This window comes from Barbus barbus (assembly GCF_936440315.1).
Source record: "Barbus barbus genome assembly, chromosome: 40".
NCBI classification, from domain to species: domain Eukaryota; kingdom Metazoa; phylum Chordata; class Actinopteri; order Cypriniformes; family Cyprinidae; genus Barbus; species Barbus barbus.
Window position 1 is genome coordinate 25404861 of NC_136718.1, and position 17318 is coordinate 25422178.

Sequence of the window (17318 nt, forward strand, 5' to 3'; positions counted from 1 at the left end):
AGTTGTATATCAAGTGTAGGTTAGTAGGCCATTATGAACCTCAGTTCCAAAATCCCAGAATATATTCAATCACGCCAACAAACGAACGGCAGAAACCGGATGATCTTTTTGGAAAAGATTAAGATGATGCCCCAAAGCTCCTCTAAAGTAATGTTTTATTCATGTTTAAACAGTTGCCTGCACGTTTATGTGTGGAACACTAAGGCGTTTGCATAAGTGGTTTGTGTGAGGGTATGTGGATATGAGACATGACTTTGTGGATATTTTTGTTGGACGTCACCCTAAGTGCTCTCACTTGGACGAGGGATATGGTGCATTCCTGTCTTGGAAGAACTGGGGGAGGTAAATTCACCAGCTGGGACTATCCAAAGTCAGCGTTTCATTGCGCTTTCCTCTCCTGTTGTAACTCTAATTATTCCTTGAAGGTACAAATCAATGAATGAGATGGATAGCTTTATGATTTTTGTTTCCAGAGCCCAGAAGTCAGTTTCTTAAAATATCTAATGACATTTTAATAATTTATTCTGTCATTTATCCAGAGCACTCTTGCTGTACAGCTTAAACCAGTTTAGGGAGTTTACCTGGTCTGTCTTGATGGTTTTAGAGTAACTGTTTGTGAGAGCAAATGGTAGACCAATGCATCTCTTTCAACAGGGGCTTGATTACTGAACATGTAGATTCACCTGTGGTGTTCAGGCGGTTTGCTGTCTCAGAGTTTCCACAGATCTCTGTCGGCCCTGAGTGCAGCTGCATGGCCCTGAAACATTTCGTCTTCTCTGATAGGCTGAGCGCAACTAACCTCCGTTCCAGATGTTCCTACACACACTTCTGTCAATAAGCAGCCAAAACATAAGAGACACATTAGGAGGACGACTAGTGCTTTCAAAACCTGTGAGGCTTTGTTTATATGGATCTTGAATAATGGTTGTCATAACACAAAGCCATGTCTGGGAATTTTCTTTGCTGCCACTCTCATCTTAGACCTATACACACACGTCTAGTGTGGTTTGTGTACATATATATATATATATATATACAAACACACACACATAAACACAGCATATGTAGATAAATATTGTTTGCATGTACAGTAGCATGTACATGTACAAAACATGCATATTTATCTACATATGTTTTGTACTATGTATTTTGTAAATTAAAATGATTTAATATCTTTCATCCTTGTGTTTATTTAGTGAGCAACAGTGTGGGAAACATGTCTTAATTATATTTAACTATTTAAACAGTTATTTCAGTCACATTACAAGATTCATTTTTTTGTTCAAAAGATTGTTTGATTGATTGATTGATTGACTGATTGATTCATTGATTGATTGACTGATTGATTCATTGATTGATTGATTGATTGATTCATTCATTCATTCATTGGTTTATGAATTTATTTATTTATGCATTTATTTATTTACACATTTATGCATTTATGCATGCATGCATTTATTTATTTATTGGCTGATGCATGTGTTTATGCATATATGTTTGCAATTAATTTTTATTCTTGCATAATAATTATAATATGCTTTCTAGGGATGCACGATATTTATCGGACAGATAAATTATTGACCGATATGAGAGAAAATGACGTAATCCGATAAATAAATTAAATCCGATAACTAGATCCGATAAAGTATGCTTGCTGGTAAATCAATCAATCAGTCTGATTTATCTGAGATTCATCTTCTTTCCGAGTGCAAGTGATTGCAGCTTTAAACTGCAGTGACTCTCAGCATGTGTTGTGCTCATTACGTCATCATTTGTGAACATGTCTTCGCCGGTCTGGAAGTTTTTCTCGGTGGCAGAGGAGGACAATGCCATTGCTATTTCCAACGCGTGTTCAGCAAGGATTCCGAAAGGAGGAAAAAAGGCATCAAGTAGGGTTGTGACAGTGAGGAAATTTTCCCATTGGTTAATCGACGTGTGTCAACACCTTACGGTGGATGGGGGTGGACGTCGTTTGAGTCTTCTCTCTTTTCCTCGCTTTCCTTCGGTTTTAAATAGCTTGTAAGCTCTGTGCGCGTTTTATTTTCACTTTCAAATTAGTGTCAATTCGGCGTCAAGCAGTTGTTTGTTTTTAGTTCGCTTGAGTTTTCTCACTTTCCTTTGCTTAAATAGCTTGTAAAAGCACCGTGCGTATTTTATTTTCACTTTCAAATTAGTGTCAATTCGGCGTCAAGCAGTTGTTTGTTTTTAGTTCGCTTGAGTTTTCTCACTTTCCTTTGCTTAAATAGCTTGTAAAAGCACCGTGCGTATTTTATTTTCACTTTTAAATTAACGGCAATTCGGCATCAATTGCTTGAATTCAATTCAAAATACAGCATAGAACATATAGCTAACTTTTATTAACAAAACAAATAAAAATGCACCATGCCATATGCCTAATATAAAATAACAGATAACTTACAAATTTTAAATATGCATGGTAGGCCTATACAAAACTGAAAATCAGTAAAGACTGAGGAACAAATAATTATAAAACATAGAACGTTTATTAGTGAGATGGAAAGTTTTGAGGCACGGACTGCATACACCTTGATGTAAAATAATGGGAAAAATATCACAGTTTAAATAAAATAAAAATCAGCAAATACTGTGGAACCAAATAGGTTAAATAAGAAACGAATGTTTAAAAAATAAATAAATAAATAAATAGACCTTCCAATATCACCTTAGATAAATGGCAGGTCAACAGGCTTTTCAAAATCCAAAAATATTTTTAAAACAGGCGCATTTACATTTCGTTTTGAAACTATTCTGCCATCGTCTTGTCTTTTTCACCTCACTCTTGTCAGTCAGCTTTGACTCGCTCTCCTCAAGTGATAAATGAAATCTGTCGTTCGTTTGGTGTGCTGAATTGAGCAGCCGCGTTCAGTTTTAATTGTAGTGTCTGTTCTCTAACTGAACGAAATGATTTTTATTACTATTAAAAAAATCTAAATGACAGTGAGGGACGGTGCTGCGGTGGGCGAGTGATAACCGGTGTTGCCACTTAACAACCTTGGTATGAGGATGCACTTTATTTTTGTTGAGCATGCACTTTTGTTTTTCATTTTTTTCGAGGCTGACAAATGTCAATGCATTTTTTTATAATGTATTTGAAAACACGTGACTTAAAGACAGTGTTGTGCAAGTTACTTCCAAAATGTAATACATTACAGATTATGTAACATATCTGTTTCTGTTTAGTTTCCTTTCTGCCCTTATTTGGTTTTTCCTGTTTTAGTTCATGACCTAGTTTTGTTAATTAGTTATATTCTTCACCTGTGTTTGATTAATCATCTTGTTTCCTCATTTGTTCCTCTCCCTTTATAAGTCCTCAGTTCTCCCTCTGTGTTTGTCCGATCTTGAGTAAAGATAGTGTCTTAAGTGTGTTGAAGCTGTTTATTAAAGATTCCTTTTTTGTTTATACCTTCGTCTTGTGCCTCTGTGACTACAACCACTGACCGTTACAGAAGATCGGACCTACACAGAATATGGACTGCGCCTACCTACCTCCCGAAGAAAGACTCCTCCAGATCGCACAAGAGGGCCGCTCCATAGAAGAGTATTTGGAGGATTTCCTCCAGCTCGCCCACCGCGTGCCATGGAACGATGGCACGCTGAAGGTTGTCGTCTGGAGCGGCCTTGATGACAACCTGTTCCTCCAGGCACCACCTGCCTCTACCCCGGGCTCCCTGAAGCAATACCTGGAGTTGGTGCTATCCCTCGCGGGGTCCTCTTACATCGTGGAGGAGGTTTATACAGTGCAGCCACCGCCTTCGACGGCGATGAATGTTCCGCCCGCGGCGAAGAGGATACCGCCGCAAATGGCGATGAACGTTACGCCGTCCGCGGCGAAGATGGTCCCGTCCAGCCCACCTGAGTTCCCGCTGGTCCCGTCCAGCCCACCTGAGTTCCCGCTGGTCCCGTCCAGCCCACCTGAGTTCCCGCTGGTCCCGTCCAGCCCACCTGAGTTCCCGCTGGTCCCGTCCAGCCCACCTGAGTTCCCGCTGGTCCCGTCCAGCCCACCTGAGTTCCCGCTGGTCCCGTCCAGCCCACCTGATTTCCCGCTGGTCCCGTCCAGCCCCGCACCTCCCGTGCGCCCTCTAATGTCCGCGCTGCAAGAGCGCCCTCTGACGTCCGCGCTGCAAGAGCGCCCTCTGACGTCCGCGCTGCAAGAGCGCCCTCTGACGTCCGCGCTACAAGAGCGCCCCTTTGAATCCGCGCTGCAAGAGCGCCCTCAAGTATCCGCGCTGCAAGAGCGCCCTCAAATGTCTGCGCTGCAAGAGCGCCCTCCTGCGTCTCCGCTGGTCCCATCCAGCCCTCCTTCGTCTCCGCTGGTTCTATCCAGCTTCGCGCCTCCCGTGCGCCCTCAAGTGTCCGCGCTGCAAGAGCGCCCTCCTGCTTCTCCGCTGGTCCCGTCCAGCCCTCCTTCGTCTCCGCTGGTACTATCCAGCTTCGTGCCTCCCGTGCACCCTCAAGTGTCCGCGCTGCAAGAGCGCCCTCAAATGTCTGCGCCGCAAGAGCGCCCTCCTGCGTCTCCGCTGGTCCCATCCAGCCCTCCTTCGTCTCCGCTGGTTCTATCCAGCTTCGCGCCTCCCGTGCGCCCTCAAGTGTCCGCGCTGCAAGAGCGCCCCCAAGCGCCCGCTCCTCCAGAGCGCCCCCAAGCGCCCGCTCCTCCAGAGCGCCCCCAAGCGCCCGCTCCTCCAGAGCGCCCCCAAGCGTCCGCTCCTCCAGAGCGCCCCCAGGAGTCCGCTCCTCCAATGTGGCCCCCAGAGGGGAACTTTCCCAAAGAAATTTTGGGGGGGGGCCATATAGTCTCAGTCTGTGTGGCCAGGCCAAGGGCCAAGGCCACGGAGCACCCCGATCCGCCAAGGCCGCCCGAGGACCCCGATCCGCCAAGGCCGCCCGAGGACCCCGATCCGCCAAGGCCGCCCGAGGACCCCGATCCGCCAAGGCCGCCCGAGGACCCCGATCCGCCAAGGCCGCCCGAGGACCCCGATCCGCCAAGGCCGCCCGAGGACCCCGATCCGCCAAGGCCGCCCGAGGCTCCCGATCCGCCAAGGCCGCCCGAGGACCCCGATCCGCCAAGGCCGCCCGAGGATCCAGATCCGCCAAGGCCGCCCGAGGACCCCGATCCGCCAAGGCCGCCCGAGGACCCCGATCCGCCAAGGCCGCCCGAGGACCCCGATCCGCCAAGGCCGCCCGAGGACCCCGATCCGCCAAGGCCGCCCGAGGACCCCGATCCGCCAAGGCCGCCCGAGGACCCCGATCCGCCATGGTCGCCCGAGGCTCCTGATCCGCCATGGCCTCCCGAATCTCCAGTCCTGCCATGGCCTCCCAAGGCCCCGGATCCGCCATGGTCTCCCGAATCTCCAGTCCTGCCATGGCCTCCTAAGGCTCCTGATCCGTCCTGGAGGCTTCCCTGTCATATCCTGGTCCTGCTCCAGCCTCCAGGACGCCCGCCCCCCCCTCCCCGATGTTACTGTTACGGTGCGGGACGCACCTTCCGGGAGGGGGAGATACTGTAACATATCTGTTTCTGTTTAGTTTCCTTTCTGCCCTTATTTGGTTTTTCCTGTTTTAGTTCATGACCTAGTTTTGTTAATTAGTTATATTCTTCACCTGTGTTTGATTAATCATCTTGTTTCCTCATTTGTTCCTCTCCCTTTATAAGTCCTCAGTTCTCCCTCTGTGTTTGTCCGATCTTGAGTAAAGATAGTGTCTTAAGTGTGTTGAAGCTGTTTATTAAAGATTCCTTTTTTGTTTATACCTTCGTCTTGTGCCTCTGTGACTACAACCACTGACCGTTACAGATTACTTGTTACTGTTATTTAAAAGTAATTCCTTACCTTACAATATTACTGTCTCAGAATTGTAATGCGTTTCATGACTCCTGTATTACTTTTGAGTTACTTTCACCAAAATATCTACAGAAGTAGAACTTAACATTCTAAAATGACAAAATGTACTAGAGCCCTGCCCTAATGGCAAAGTGTTTATATTTCGTCCCGGCTTTTTATTAAGATCATTTAGAAAAAAACATTTGGAGCATTTTTTGTTTATTAAATACGTTTTTTTCTTTCTTAAAGTAACGACCAAGCGGCCAGCGGCAGACCGGCAGGCTGATCATAGCTTATGCTTGATCAATTTAGCCTTCTCAAATCATCATGACTTGCCTAAAATAAAATCTATAGATATACCAAAACAGTTCAAGCATATAACAATGTTTAAACCTTAAACCTAGATAAATGTGAGCTGCATCCAGTAGTTTGTGCGGAGAGTGGAAGCTAAAGCGCAGGACATGGAGGCATCAGCGCAATCAATTGCAATTTTTTTTCAATGGAAACAACTTACGCCATAATTTTTGCTCATAAAGGTAAGAGTAATACATCATTCGTAACTGTAAAGGGTCTACTTTTATTTGTGTGCACTCACAATGTCAACAAAACATGCTTTTATCTTGAACAGGAGCGCTTCACAAAAATGAACCTAAAGTCAGCGAATACATGCCTCACAGACACGATAAATATATCTGCCATGATAAATAATACACAGCAATTTTTTTTCATCATTAATTGATGGATGTCTAAAATATAAAGATAAGGAGAAGCCTAAAACAGGCCCGAGGCCCGGCCCGCGTCTGAACTATGACGTTAATATTGGCCCGAAGCCCGGCCCTAGGGACATAAAAAAGTAGGAGCCCGACTTTAAATTAAATAAAAAAAAATAATAATAATAATTGGGGGCTAAAAGTGTGTTGTAATGCAAGCGTTACTGAACATGTACCGAGTAAAATATTACTGAAAATTGATTAGTAATGCCTTACACTACTGGGTTACAGCAAAAAGTAATACGTTACTGTAATGCATTACTTTTGTAACGCCTTACTCCCAACACTGCTTAAAGACTATATAACTTTCTCATCCTCATGCACTAAAAACATTGAATTGATGCATTTATTTATGCATGAAATATTTGAATATAAATTTGTTGTTAATGTGTTGTTAATTGCAGATAATTCTGTTAAACCATTTCTGTTATTATGGTGCCTTACACAAAAAATAAAAAACATTTGAAGAGTCAGGACTGATGTTTGCTATAGTTAGGCCAGAGCCACTAAAATATCAGTTGAATCAGTGAATCTTAGATTTTGTATTCTCCTGGGTGCACAAACTGCAGATTATATGAAAATTATAATATAAAAATATGAACTTATCGGCATCGGCCATGAGAAGGACTTAATTATCAGTTATCGGTATCGGTTAAAAATTTTCATATCGTGCATCCCTAATGCTTTCATTTAATTTTAACATTGAAAAATTATTAAATGATTAATATAAATTTATTGTTAATTATTTACTCTTATTTACCATGCATTTATTTAATTATTTTTAAGCTATAGTGTCCAACTCTACTAAGGCACTATTTTCTGTTAAGCAGCTATATTTAAAAAATGTTGGTCTCAGCAATGATTTATTGTAAAAGACCAACATTTTTGGTCGACACACATTGTATTGCATGTTTGTAGCAGCTGTCACACTTAACTATTTCCTTACCTTGGCTACAAATGAATCCCTGGCCATCTTGGCAAAAGAGCTGATCTGGTCTAGATAGTTGTCAGCTGTATGCTTTTGCAAGCACTAAACTTTAAACTTTTATGGTCTCCAAGTGTTGTCAAACATCAAACACACGATTGTAGCGGTTCCACCTGTGGACACACGGAGTGAATAAACTGTTTTGTTGGTTTCATCTGGAAAAAAAACAGGTGTTAGTTGACATTGAACATAGATTCTTTTTGTTCCATAAGAAGGCTATTAAACAGCCTGTTTGCTCATGCTGGTTAGTTATGGTTTGCCTGCTAGTGAACCAGAGAAACCATGTTTTTATGAAGCTGTTTGACAAGGTTTAAGCTTCACCAGCATCCAGCTCAAATGATTCACTGGTGATCCACGGCGATGATTAAAGAACAGCAGGTCAGTGTAAGTCTTTAATGTCCTTTTATGAGGCTTTTAAAACGCTTGTTATAAACGAATCAGGGTTGTTTAGTTTGCGATGCTTCAGCTGTGTGTCATTCCTCAAAGGCTAATGAGCATCCGTGCAGGTTAATGGAAGATTTTAATGCAGGGATTTTAGAGATGTGCAATTGCTCCTAAATAGTTGCGCTTACAAGAGCCACATTTGGAAGGATGTTTTCATTCTGTTAGCTCTGTCTGACAAGACATTTGCTCAGTCTCTTGGTTTCTATTTCATGCCGGGTAGCACATTGATCCTAAGTACTGCTGTACATAGAGGTTTATTAAACATCAAATATTTTCTAACCGCCTGAGTTTATGTCAGATATTTTAGACTCACTTAAGACAAGTCTTTGCTAATGTTTGTATAGTATTTATTTATTTGCTAGATAGATAGATAGATAGATAGATAGATAGATAGATAGATAGATAGATAGATAGATAGATAGATAGATAGATAGATAGATAGATAGATAGATAGATAGATAAAAAAAGTGCTATACAAAAAATAATATTGACTAGATAGATTGCTAGCTATTGACTTGCAATCGTGGAAACAGAGACACACACAGATACAAATGTTTTGTCATTTAATATATATATATGCATATATAACTGATGTAATTTATGTGTATAAAAATATATCATATAAAAATCATTTGCATCATACTTTCTTTTTTTCTGTCTTATTTGGAAATTGATGAATTTAAAGAAAACACACACATAATAGGTATAGTTTAAATCATATTTAATTTCTTCTCTCTTTTTATTTGGAAATCAATGGATTGAAAAAGCAGTCATGCAGAATTATAATAAAACGTAAATAATAAAATAATAATAATTAAAATATGAATACATTTTCTTTTTCTTTTGATTTGGAAATTTGGACTTAAATACATGCTTTTGTTTTATTCATTTATTTGTTGAATTTTATTTTCATATTATTTTTATTTGGAACTTGATGGAAAGTAAAAAAAAAGCTCTTGATTAATGTCTCTTCTCATTTTGGATATGTCTGGCTCTGTATTTAATATTTCTCCATGTTTTCACACCATATATCCGGTCACACTCGCAGCTCAGATCTCTAGCTGCTAAAGCTGCTGGTGTCTCAGTAATCCTGCAGGAATTGGCTCATTGGTGTTCATTACTCTGTGCCCATGATGAGAAAGCAGCAGTCAGGCAGAGGTTGTTCACCTCTCGTTCTCATTTTCTGCTCATCTGTGTGTCTCTGCAGGGTCCCGTCGGCCCCCCAGGTCTCTCAGGACCCCCTGGAAAGAGAGGACAGCGGGTAAGACGCTCCGCTCTCATGCATCAACGATGGTTGTTTGTCACGGAGTGAATCCTGTTTCCTTGTGTTGGGATTCATGCAGCATCCGTCTGTCTGGCTCACTTTGTTTTTCATTATGAAACCATTAGAAGCACGAGACTTTCCATAGCTGTTTGTGTCCAAAATTGTCACTGAGAAAGAGAAAGAATCACAGACATATACAGCAGTGCTTCTTGATAGGTAGATAGAACGATGGATGGATGGGTGGATGGATGGATGGATGGATGGATGGATGGATGGATGGATGGATGGATGGATGGATGGATGGATGGATGGATGGATGGATGGATGGATGGATGGATGGATGGATAGATAGATAGATAGATAGATAGATAGATAGATCTTTTAAAATAATGGCAGTTTAATGCCTACAAAAATGGCTCGTAAGGACTACAACAAGTTACTTTCTGGGTTTGTGGCATCACAAATCCAGATAAACCCTGCCCCCGTCATTGCATTCCCGGGGGTGGGGTTTATCTGGATTTGTGATGTCACAAACCCAGGAAGTAACTCGTAGTCCTTACGAGCCGTTTTTGTAGGCATTAAACTGGCATTATTTTAAAAGACGATATCTCCGTGACATGCTGCGCTGCTTTAAAGAGGAAGAGTTGTTGCCATGCCGTCAAAACTAGGGGCGCACAAAAAAATCTATTCATATATGAATTGTGATTCTGTCTTCTAGCGATTCTAATGGATTCACAAGTTATCCATCTCTCTCTCTCTCTCATTCAGATCATCAGTTTGTCAGCTCCATCACAGACAGATATTTTTCACATAGCTATGAGAAGCGTTATACATGGCGTGCGGTTGCTGTAATGTATTAAAGCTTTAATCAGGATAAAACCGTATATTAAAAGCTAACATAAGCAGTAGCATTTACAAATAACAGCGTATCTAAAAGTATGAGACAACAACAAACAAAAAAACATGCCATTAAGTGCATATATATATACTTATATAGAATTCATAATATAATTTAACAGTATATGATTGGCAATCAAGCACAGTATGACAGGTGCTTATCATAGACCAATGAACAAATTATCATAATTTAAAATCACAAAATTAACATGGCATTTGGTGAATTTAATTGGCTGAACATTTTCTAAATGTCTACAGGTCTACGTTTAGATGGTTGCATGTTGTCAGCAGCAAAACACAAACCAAATTCTTCTTCTTCAAGTTCGTTGCAAGCCATATTTGAAGTAGTCTGTTTTTTTGTTGCTTTTTTTTTTGAGTGAAGTTTGGATGCATGGGTTTAACAACTAAACATATCAACAACAAACTATAATGAGCCTGTTTATTTATTATCTTGACTAATTATTTTATATGCATTTTATTATTAACATTCAGCTGTATCATGCAGTCATTGAGAAGCACTTCTGTCAGCAGGAAGCACACACTCGGATATCTCTGTGTATTTACAGTGAGGCTCTTTCCTCGTGTGTTTCTGGAGTCGCTCACACAGGCTGTCAGTCTGTGCTTGATGGGTTATTCTGTCAGGATCATTCCCGATCATCCCAGACACTCAGTATCTGTTCAGAAACACTGATGATCCTGTATTACAGTCGCTCATCATTTACTCAGGACTTTCAGAAACTGAATTTTCTTTTTTTCCGTGATAACAGTTCTCGATTTTCTGCATTGTTCTTCTGATGCAGATGGAAAATCAATAACATCATTCCAGTGTTATGTTAAGTATTATCATTAATAAAGCCATTCATATTTTTAGTAATTATGTGCTTTATGGCTTATTTCAGTTAGCTTCCAAGGCACAATTTTAAAAAAATCTAATATTTATATTTTATTACAGCTTTATTTCAATTAACACAAACTAATTTTAATAGTTTTATTTTTAGTTAACAATAACAACACAGCATCATTCGCGACCAAATTTACTTGCACAGTGTAAAAACAACGTTTGTAAAAGTAGTTTATACAAATATTGTTTGTATTTTTACATTTTCAGTTTTAATTTTAATTTGAGTTTAATACTTATAACATTGTAATATTTCTATTTAGTTCTAATTAATATATTTAATTTGAGCTTTTTCAAGTTTTTCATCTAAAATTTTATTTTTATTTATTTTATTGTATGTAGCTTTAATTCAGTAAACAAAAAATGAACTAAGTTAATAAATACAACACATCATTTGCGGCACGGTTTACTTTTGTAATATAAAAAAGTAGCTGATAAAAGTAGTATTTATTAATATTTCAGATTAGCTTTTATTTTTATTTTAGCTTAAGTTTTATTAATTATACACTTTTACAATTTTCATTAGTTTTTTATATTTATATTCAGCTTTAATTTACATTTGTTTTAGTTTTAGTCATTTTTGTTTGAACTTATTTCATTTAGTTGCCATGGAAACATTTCTAACTTTAATATTTTATGTTTTTAAATGTAAGTCTTTCATTGAATTATATTTTATTTCAAATAATGAAAACAAATTGTAATAATTTTAGTTTATTTTTGATTTACAATAACAAAATGGCATCATCCGCAATCCATTTTATTGCCGTAATAAGATGTATTTCTGTGTGAAAAGGATATTTGAGAAGAAATATAGTCCAGGATTTGAGATCATCCAGCTTATTTGATCTGGAAAACTGGGTGTTTCATACCAGAACCTAGAAACGTCACAACAGTGCCACTGATGTTACTTCATTTTAGCACATTATCATTTAATATTGATAAATATGACATATATATATCACCCAGTTTTTCTCCAGGAATCTGTTCTTGAGATGACTGAAATGCAGGATGGTGTGTGAAGTGTGAACTGTCTGCCTCTGTTCCTCTCAGGGTCCTCCTGGTCCTCACGGGAGTCCCGGGCCGCCTGGTTTACCTGGTCCGAAGGTAAGTTCCTGTCCTGGGCTCTCCGTCTGTCCTATTCCGGCCGGCGCTCCCGCTGTCTGAAACAAGTTTGAGCCGTTACACGAGCGCAGCGGGCGCTCGAGATGCTCTTCCTGTTCAAACTCGTCATTCTCAAGCTGAATAGCTCTCATTTCGTAATAAATGTTTGTTATGTTGTGTGTGTGTGTGTGTGTGTGAGAGAGAGACAACGAGGCTTCGGAAAACACTGGAAAGTGCCGTCGGGGAGACACTGACAGTTTGATCTTCTAGAGACGAGAGGAAAATATATCTGTGCCACGACATTATGAGCCTGTTACCTGTGTGTGTGTGTGTGTGTGTGTGTGTGTGTGTGTGTGTGTGTGTGTGTGAGTGAGAGAGAGAGAGAGAGAATCCATGAGTCAGAATGTGGAAATGAGTCAGAAATGTAAAGCACACCTGGTGGAGGCAAGAGCTTTAACAGATGGACTCACTTTGACCTCCAATAAATGGACGTCATCGCAGAGATTCCCAGAGCAGCTCCTTTATTTACACTTTTTAATTAGTTTTTATTAATATTCTCAGTCAGCTTTAATTTTCCTATCAGTTTTCATAGTTTCAGTTTCGTCAACCCTGTTCTCAGTCTACATTAATAATATTTCTCAGGTTATCTGTAGTCAGAAAACCTATATTCACCTATATGCGGATGATACTATTCTTTATGTTGTGGGATCATCATATGATGGAGTTTTAAAACAAGCACAGGATAGTCTTAATACAATTCAAGAGGCTTTTAATGGCTTGAATCTAGTTTTAAATAGCACAAAAACTGAGATTTGAGGTTTTAATTGAGATTTGAAACCTTGTGTGTGTGTGTGTGTGTGTGTGTGTGTGTGTGTGTGTGTGTGTGTGTGTGTGTGTGTGTGTGTGTGTGAATTATGTATTGTGATATATGTGTGTATGTCTCAGGATATATTCATTCTCCTGCCAGGCTGTTATTGTAAATAAGAACTTGTTCTTAATTTACTTGCCTGGTTAAATAAAGGTTAAATGAAAAGTCAGTGGTTCCCAGAGCAGCAGGTTTATTCTTATTTATTTATTTTATTATTCATTTTTATTATTCTTATTTTTAACTCTTTTAAATTTACATTTAATTTTTAATTTTCATTTAACATTCGTAATAAGCTGCTATTATATTTTTATAATTTTTAATAAAGATTGTTTTTTTTTATATATGAGTTTTGGTAATGTTTTTGTAATTTTAATTAATTTTTTGTCAATTTTATGTCATTTGTTTTCATTTTTTAGATCAGTGTTATTTTAGTATAATTGATATACTATTATATTTTTTGTTAATATTTAAATTTTTTAGTTTTATAAACATATATTATATTTTTATATAAAGATTTTATTTTTATGTTTTCTGTTTTCACATTAATTTTAGTTTTGGTAATTTTGTTGTTTTTATTATTTATTTAATATGTCTCTATAGTTTTTATTAGTTTTAGTTTATATTGTTTGAGTTATTTTATTGCTTTAATTAAACTATATGAATATGGGAGATATTTTTTTTTAAGTAGCAGTTTCATTATTATTATTATTATTATTTTTATGGTTTTAGTTTGAGTTCTAATAACCCTGCAGTAGATGTGGTGTCTCTTGTGAAATGTGTGGCTTGTTAACGGTAGAGTGATGTCAGAGAGGTCAGAGTTCAGTCAAACTTGTGTCATGCTGTGCTGATTTCATAGAGGTCAAAGGTTGCGTTTAAGTCTTCATGGTGAACAGCGCAGAGTTTTTGTAAACTGTTTCTGCTCCATTGATATCCATTCAAAAAACCAAGCTGTTCTCTCTTCAAAGGTGTCAGATAATGCCGTGCTGGGTTAGCAGCTGCTCGTCCTGCATTCGCTGGGTTAGCAGCTGTTCGTTTCAAACCTGGTTGGAAGGTAGGAAATACAGCTCTAGTTAGTGAGAATAAGGCCGGTATGGTTAAAGATCTGGGCTGTGTTTCGATCATAGCTCCAATGGTGGCAATGGGTCTATGATGCACTTGCGACGCTTTTGGGAAACGCAGCCCTGCTCTGGTGGCTGAAAGGTTGCAGGTTCAAACTCCTCAAGGGTTCATCCTTGACCTTTCACCCCTGTGCTCTTGATAAAGATGATGAACTCAGCTGGACTGAACCTGTGACTTAACCTGCTGCCGTTCAGCGATGATGCTTCATGAGTGGTGTGTGTGCGTCAGTGTGTGTGTGTTTGTGTGTGTGTGCGTGCGTGCAATATTTAAAAAAAAAAAAAACATTTTTATTTTAGCTTTAGTGTAAAATTAATATTTTGAATCTGCTTTCGTTTGATATTTTATATTTTCATTTTAATTTTGGATTAATTTTTAGTAATTTGATGTGCTTTTATCATTTTTTAGTGTTTACTTTTAAAAATGTTTCTATATCTACAGTTTTCATTTATTGTTTTTAATTCTGTTTTATTTGTATTATTAATTTGAATCAACTTTTTCATATTTTCATTTTAATTTGTAAAATTTTTAGAAATTTTGTTATTTTAGTTTTTATTTATTTCCAGCTAGTAATTTTAGTTCTTAAACAAGCTATATTTACATTGTTTCTGTGTGTGTCTGTCACGCTGAACATGTGTAGCTCTTTACTGGACGCTTCCACAGGAGGCCTGCGTGTTTTATTGTGAGCCGGCGGGAAGTGATGTGGCTCGTAAAGCCTGTCGGGCCGTTAGCGTTGAGCGTAGACCCGTGTGGATGTGGTTTATTTACCGCAGCAGACGTCTGCAGCGCTCGCTCTCAGCACTAATCACAGCTCCGATTTTCCCACAGCAGAGAGTTACCTCTCAGGAGAATCAAGAGACCGCCGCTATGCTTAGGTCAAATATACTGATTAATAAAGCCCTACACTGAAAAAATGATACTAAATCTTTTTAAAGGTAAGTGGTTGCAAACAATTTATTTTAGATACATTTAAATAAAAATTTTTTTGAAAGTTAGTCAACTAAATTTGTTCATTTAAATCTATCTAAAATAAATTGATTGCAACAGCTTACCTTAAAATTCTTTTGTAAATTCAATTAATAATTTTTTTCCAGTGTATAAGAAATTATGATCTGCCCTCACGAGAACAGTCTTTTTTTATCCCGTTTTATTTAATGAACATCACCAATGTGGAAAAGACACGTATAAGTTTCCAGTGTATAAGGCCAAAATGATTTAACATTACTTAAAATGAAACAAAACAATCATTAAAGTAGCCTAAAACAAATAAAGTTGAGATATTTTTGATTGTAATTCTTATTATAATTCACTCCCTCAACAAGTGTAAATTAATAAAATAGCATTAAAAAAAATGCATTTTTCTAATTACAGAAGTGGGATTTCTAGACCTGAAAAAGTCAAGTAATTTAATAAAAATTGCATTTTTTAAAATAATATACATTTTCTATAGAAGTGTGTTTTCTAGAGCTGCAAAAAATTACTTTAATTTAATAAAACATTAGGTATTCTAATCACAAAAATTAAAATAAGAATATACTTTTATTTCAAATTTTAAGAGTGTCATTTCTAGACCTAGAAAAGTCAAGCAATTTAATAAAATTACGTAATCTGCATGGAAACTAATATAATGGCATTTTTCTCATTACAAAAGTGGGATTTCTAGACCTGAAAAAGTCACACCATTTAATAAAAAGTATGTGATCTAATACCATAAATGAATAAAATTGTATTAAAATAAAATAAGAAGAGATAAGAAAAATAATAAGAAATAAGAAAAATTGCATAATCTTTTTTTTTCCATTATATATATATATGAATAGGTGGTGATGGCGCAGTGGATAAGACACATGCCTTTGGTGTGAGAGACCCGGGTTCGAATCCACTGTGAGACACCAATGTGTCCCTGAGCAAGACACTTAACCCCTAGTTGCTCCAGAGGCGTGCGACCTCTGACATATATAGCAATTGTAAGTCGCTTTGGATAAAAGCGTCAGCTAAATTAATAAATGTAAATGTAATGTAAATGAATATTGTTGTGGACATCTGCAGGGCCCTTAGAGACAAAACCACCGTTTTATAGGAGACGTGAAATTACCAGACAGAAACATCTGACTCCTTTTGCTCTCTATTTTGCTGTGTCTTGGAGAAACAAAAGAGATTGTGTTTTTTCCTTAATCTGAATGCTTGACCTTCATATTCACAAGTGACAAATATGCCAATCTGATTTTCCCATCAAGCTTCAGGACAAAGCGTTCATCTCTCTGTCCATTCGGAGATGACCTGAGTGGGCAGCAGGGTCGTGCGCTGCAAATATCATCACCGGGGGCCGAACTGAGCCGATGGTGGAAACTGTGAAGCATCTCAGTGCAGCCCACAGATGAGTTCTCCTGGGATCTGGAGAAACAAGACGGAGCTGTAGCGCTTTGTGCTTTATATCCCTTCTTAATACTTCAGGGATGAAATAGAGAGCGAGATGACATGGGCTTCACAGTTTTGAGAGGTTTGGCTGTGACATGTTTTATTGAAGACCTGAATGCAGCTCGTCTGCTCTGCTGATGTTTTTCAGTCTAAACTCAGCAGATCATGGCAGGGTTTGCTTTAGTAAAGTGGTGTTTCGCAGGAGTCAGATCCGTGCTGTCTAGTGTTGATTGGCAGCAATTGTGTTTGCGTCAAACTGCTCATTTCAAGGATTCAAACTCTCATTCAGCCCTGAATAGCTTTGGAGTTTGATTGACATGCTAAATTTGGTCCATGCCGTGAGACTTTTTTTCCAGTGACTCCCTTTGGATTTAGATACATTTTAAATGTAATTAAAAAGTCTGATAACACTTTATTTTAAGGTGTCCATAATACTGACTAATTATCTAGTTAAGTACTTAGTAGTAGCTCTTGTACTTGCATGAACCAAAATGTACTTACCATGTAACTAAGTTATGGAACCGCATGTACTTACAGTTTGTAATTATATAGATGTAATAAGCAGCTACTGTTACACATATGTGACAGACAGAGTCTGTTACACAGCTACTTATGTAACCAAAAGATTGTTGCATATGTGTTGCAGACTTTATACAACGTAATTATAAATGCAAGTACACAGACATAAGCTACTTAAAATAAAGTGTATCAAGATTGTAC

At 38.5% G+C, this 17318-nt stretch overlaps 1 protein-coding gene across 1 annotated transcript in view; it reads left to right on the plus strand.

Annotated features, from left to right (window-relative positions):
* col24a1 (collagen type XXIV alpha 1 chain) overlaps window positions 1–17318 on the plus strand; it is a gene marked incomplete at its 5' end in the record, with an annotated part of 101198 nt that overhangs the window by 13117 nt on the left and 70763 nt on the right. Inside the window, 2 exons of the mRNA XM_079400418.1 lie at window positions 9244–9297; window positions 12146–12199. Coding sequence (XP_079256544.1) covers window positions 9244–9297; window positions 12146–12199 — 108 coding nt within the window. The remainder of the gene's footprint in view (window positions 1–9243; window positions 9298–12145; window positions 12200–17318) is intronic.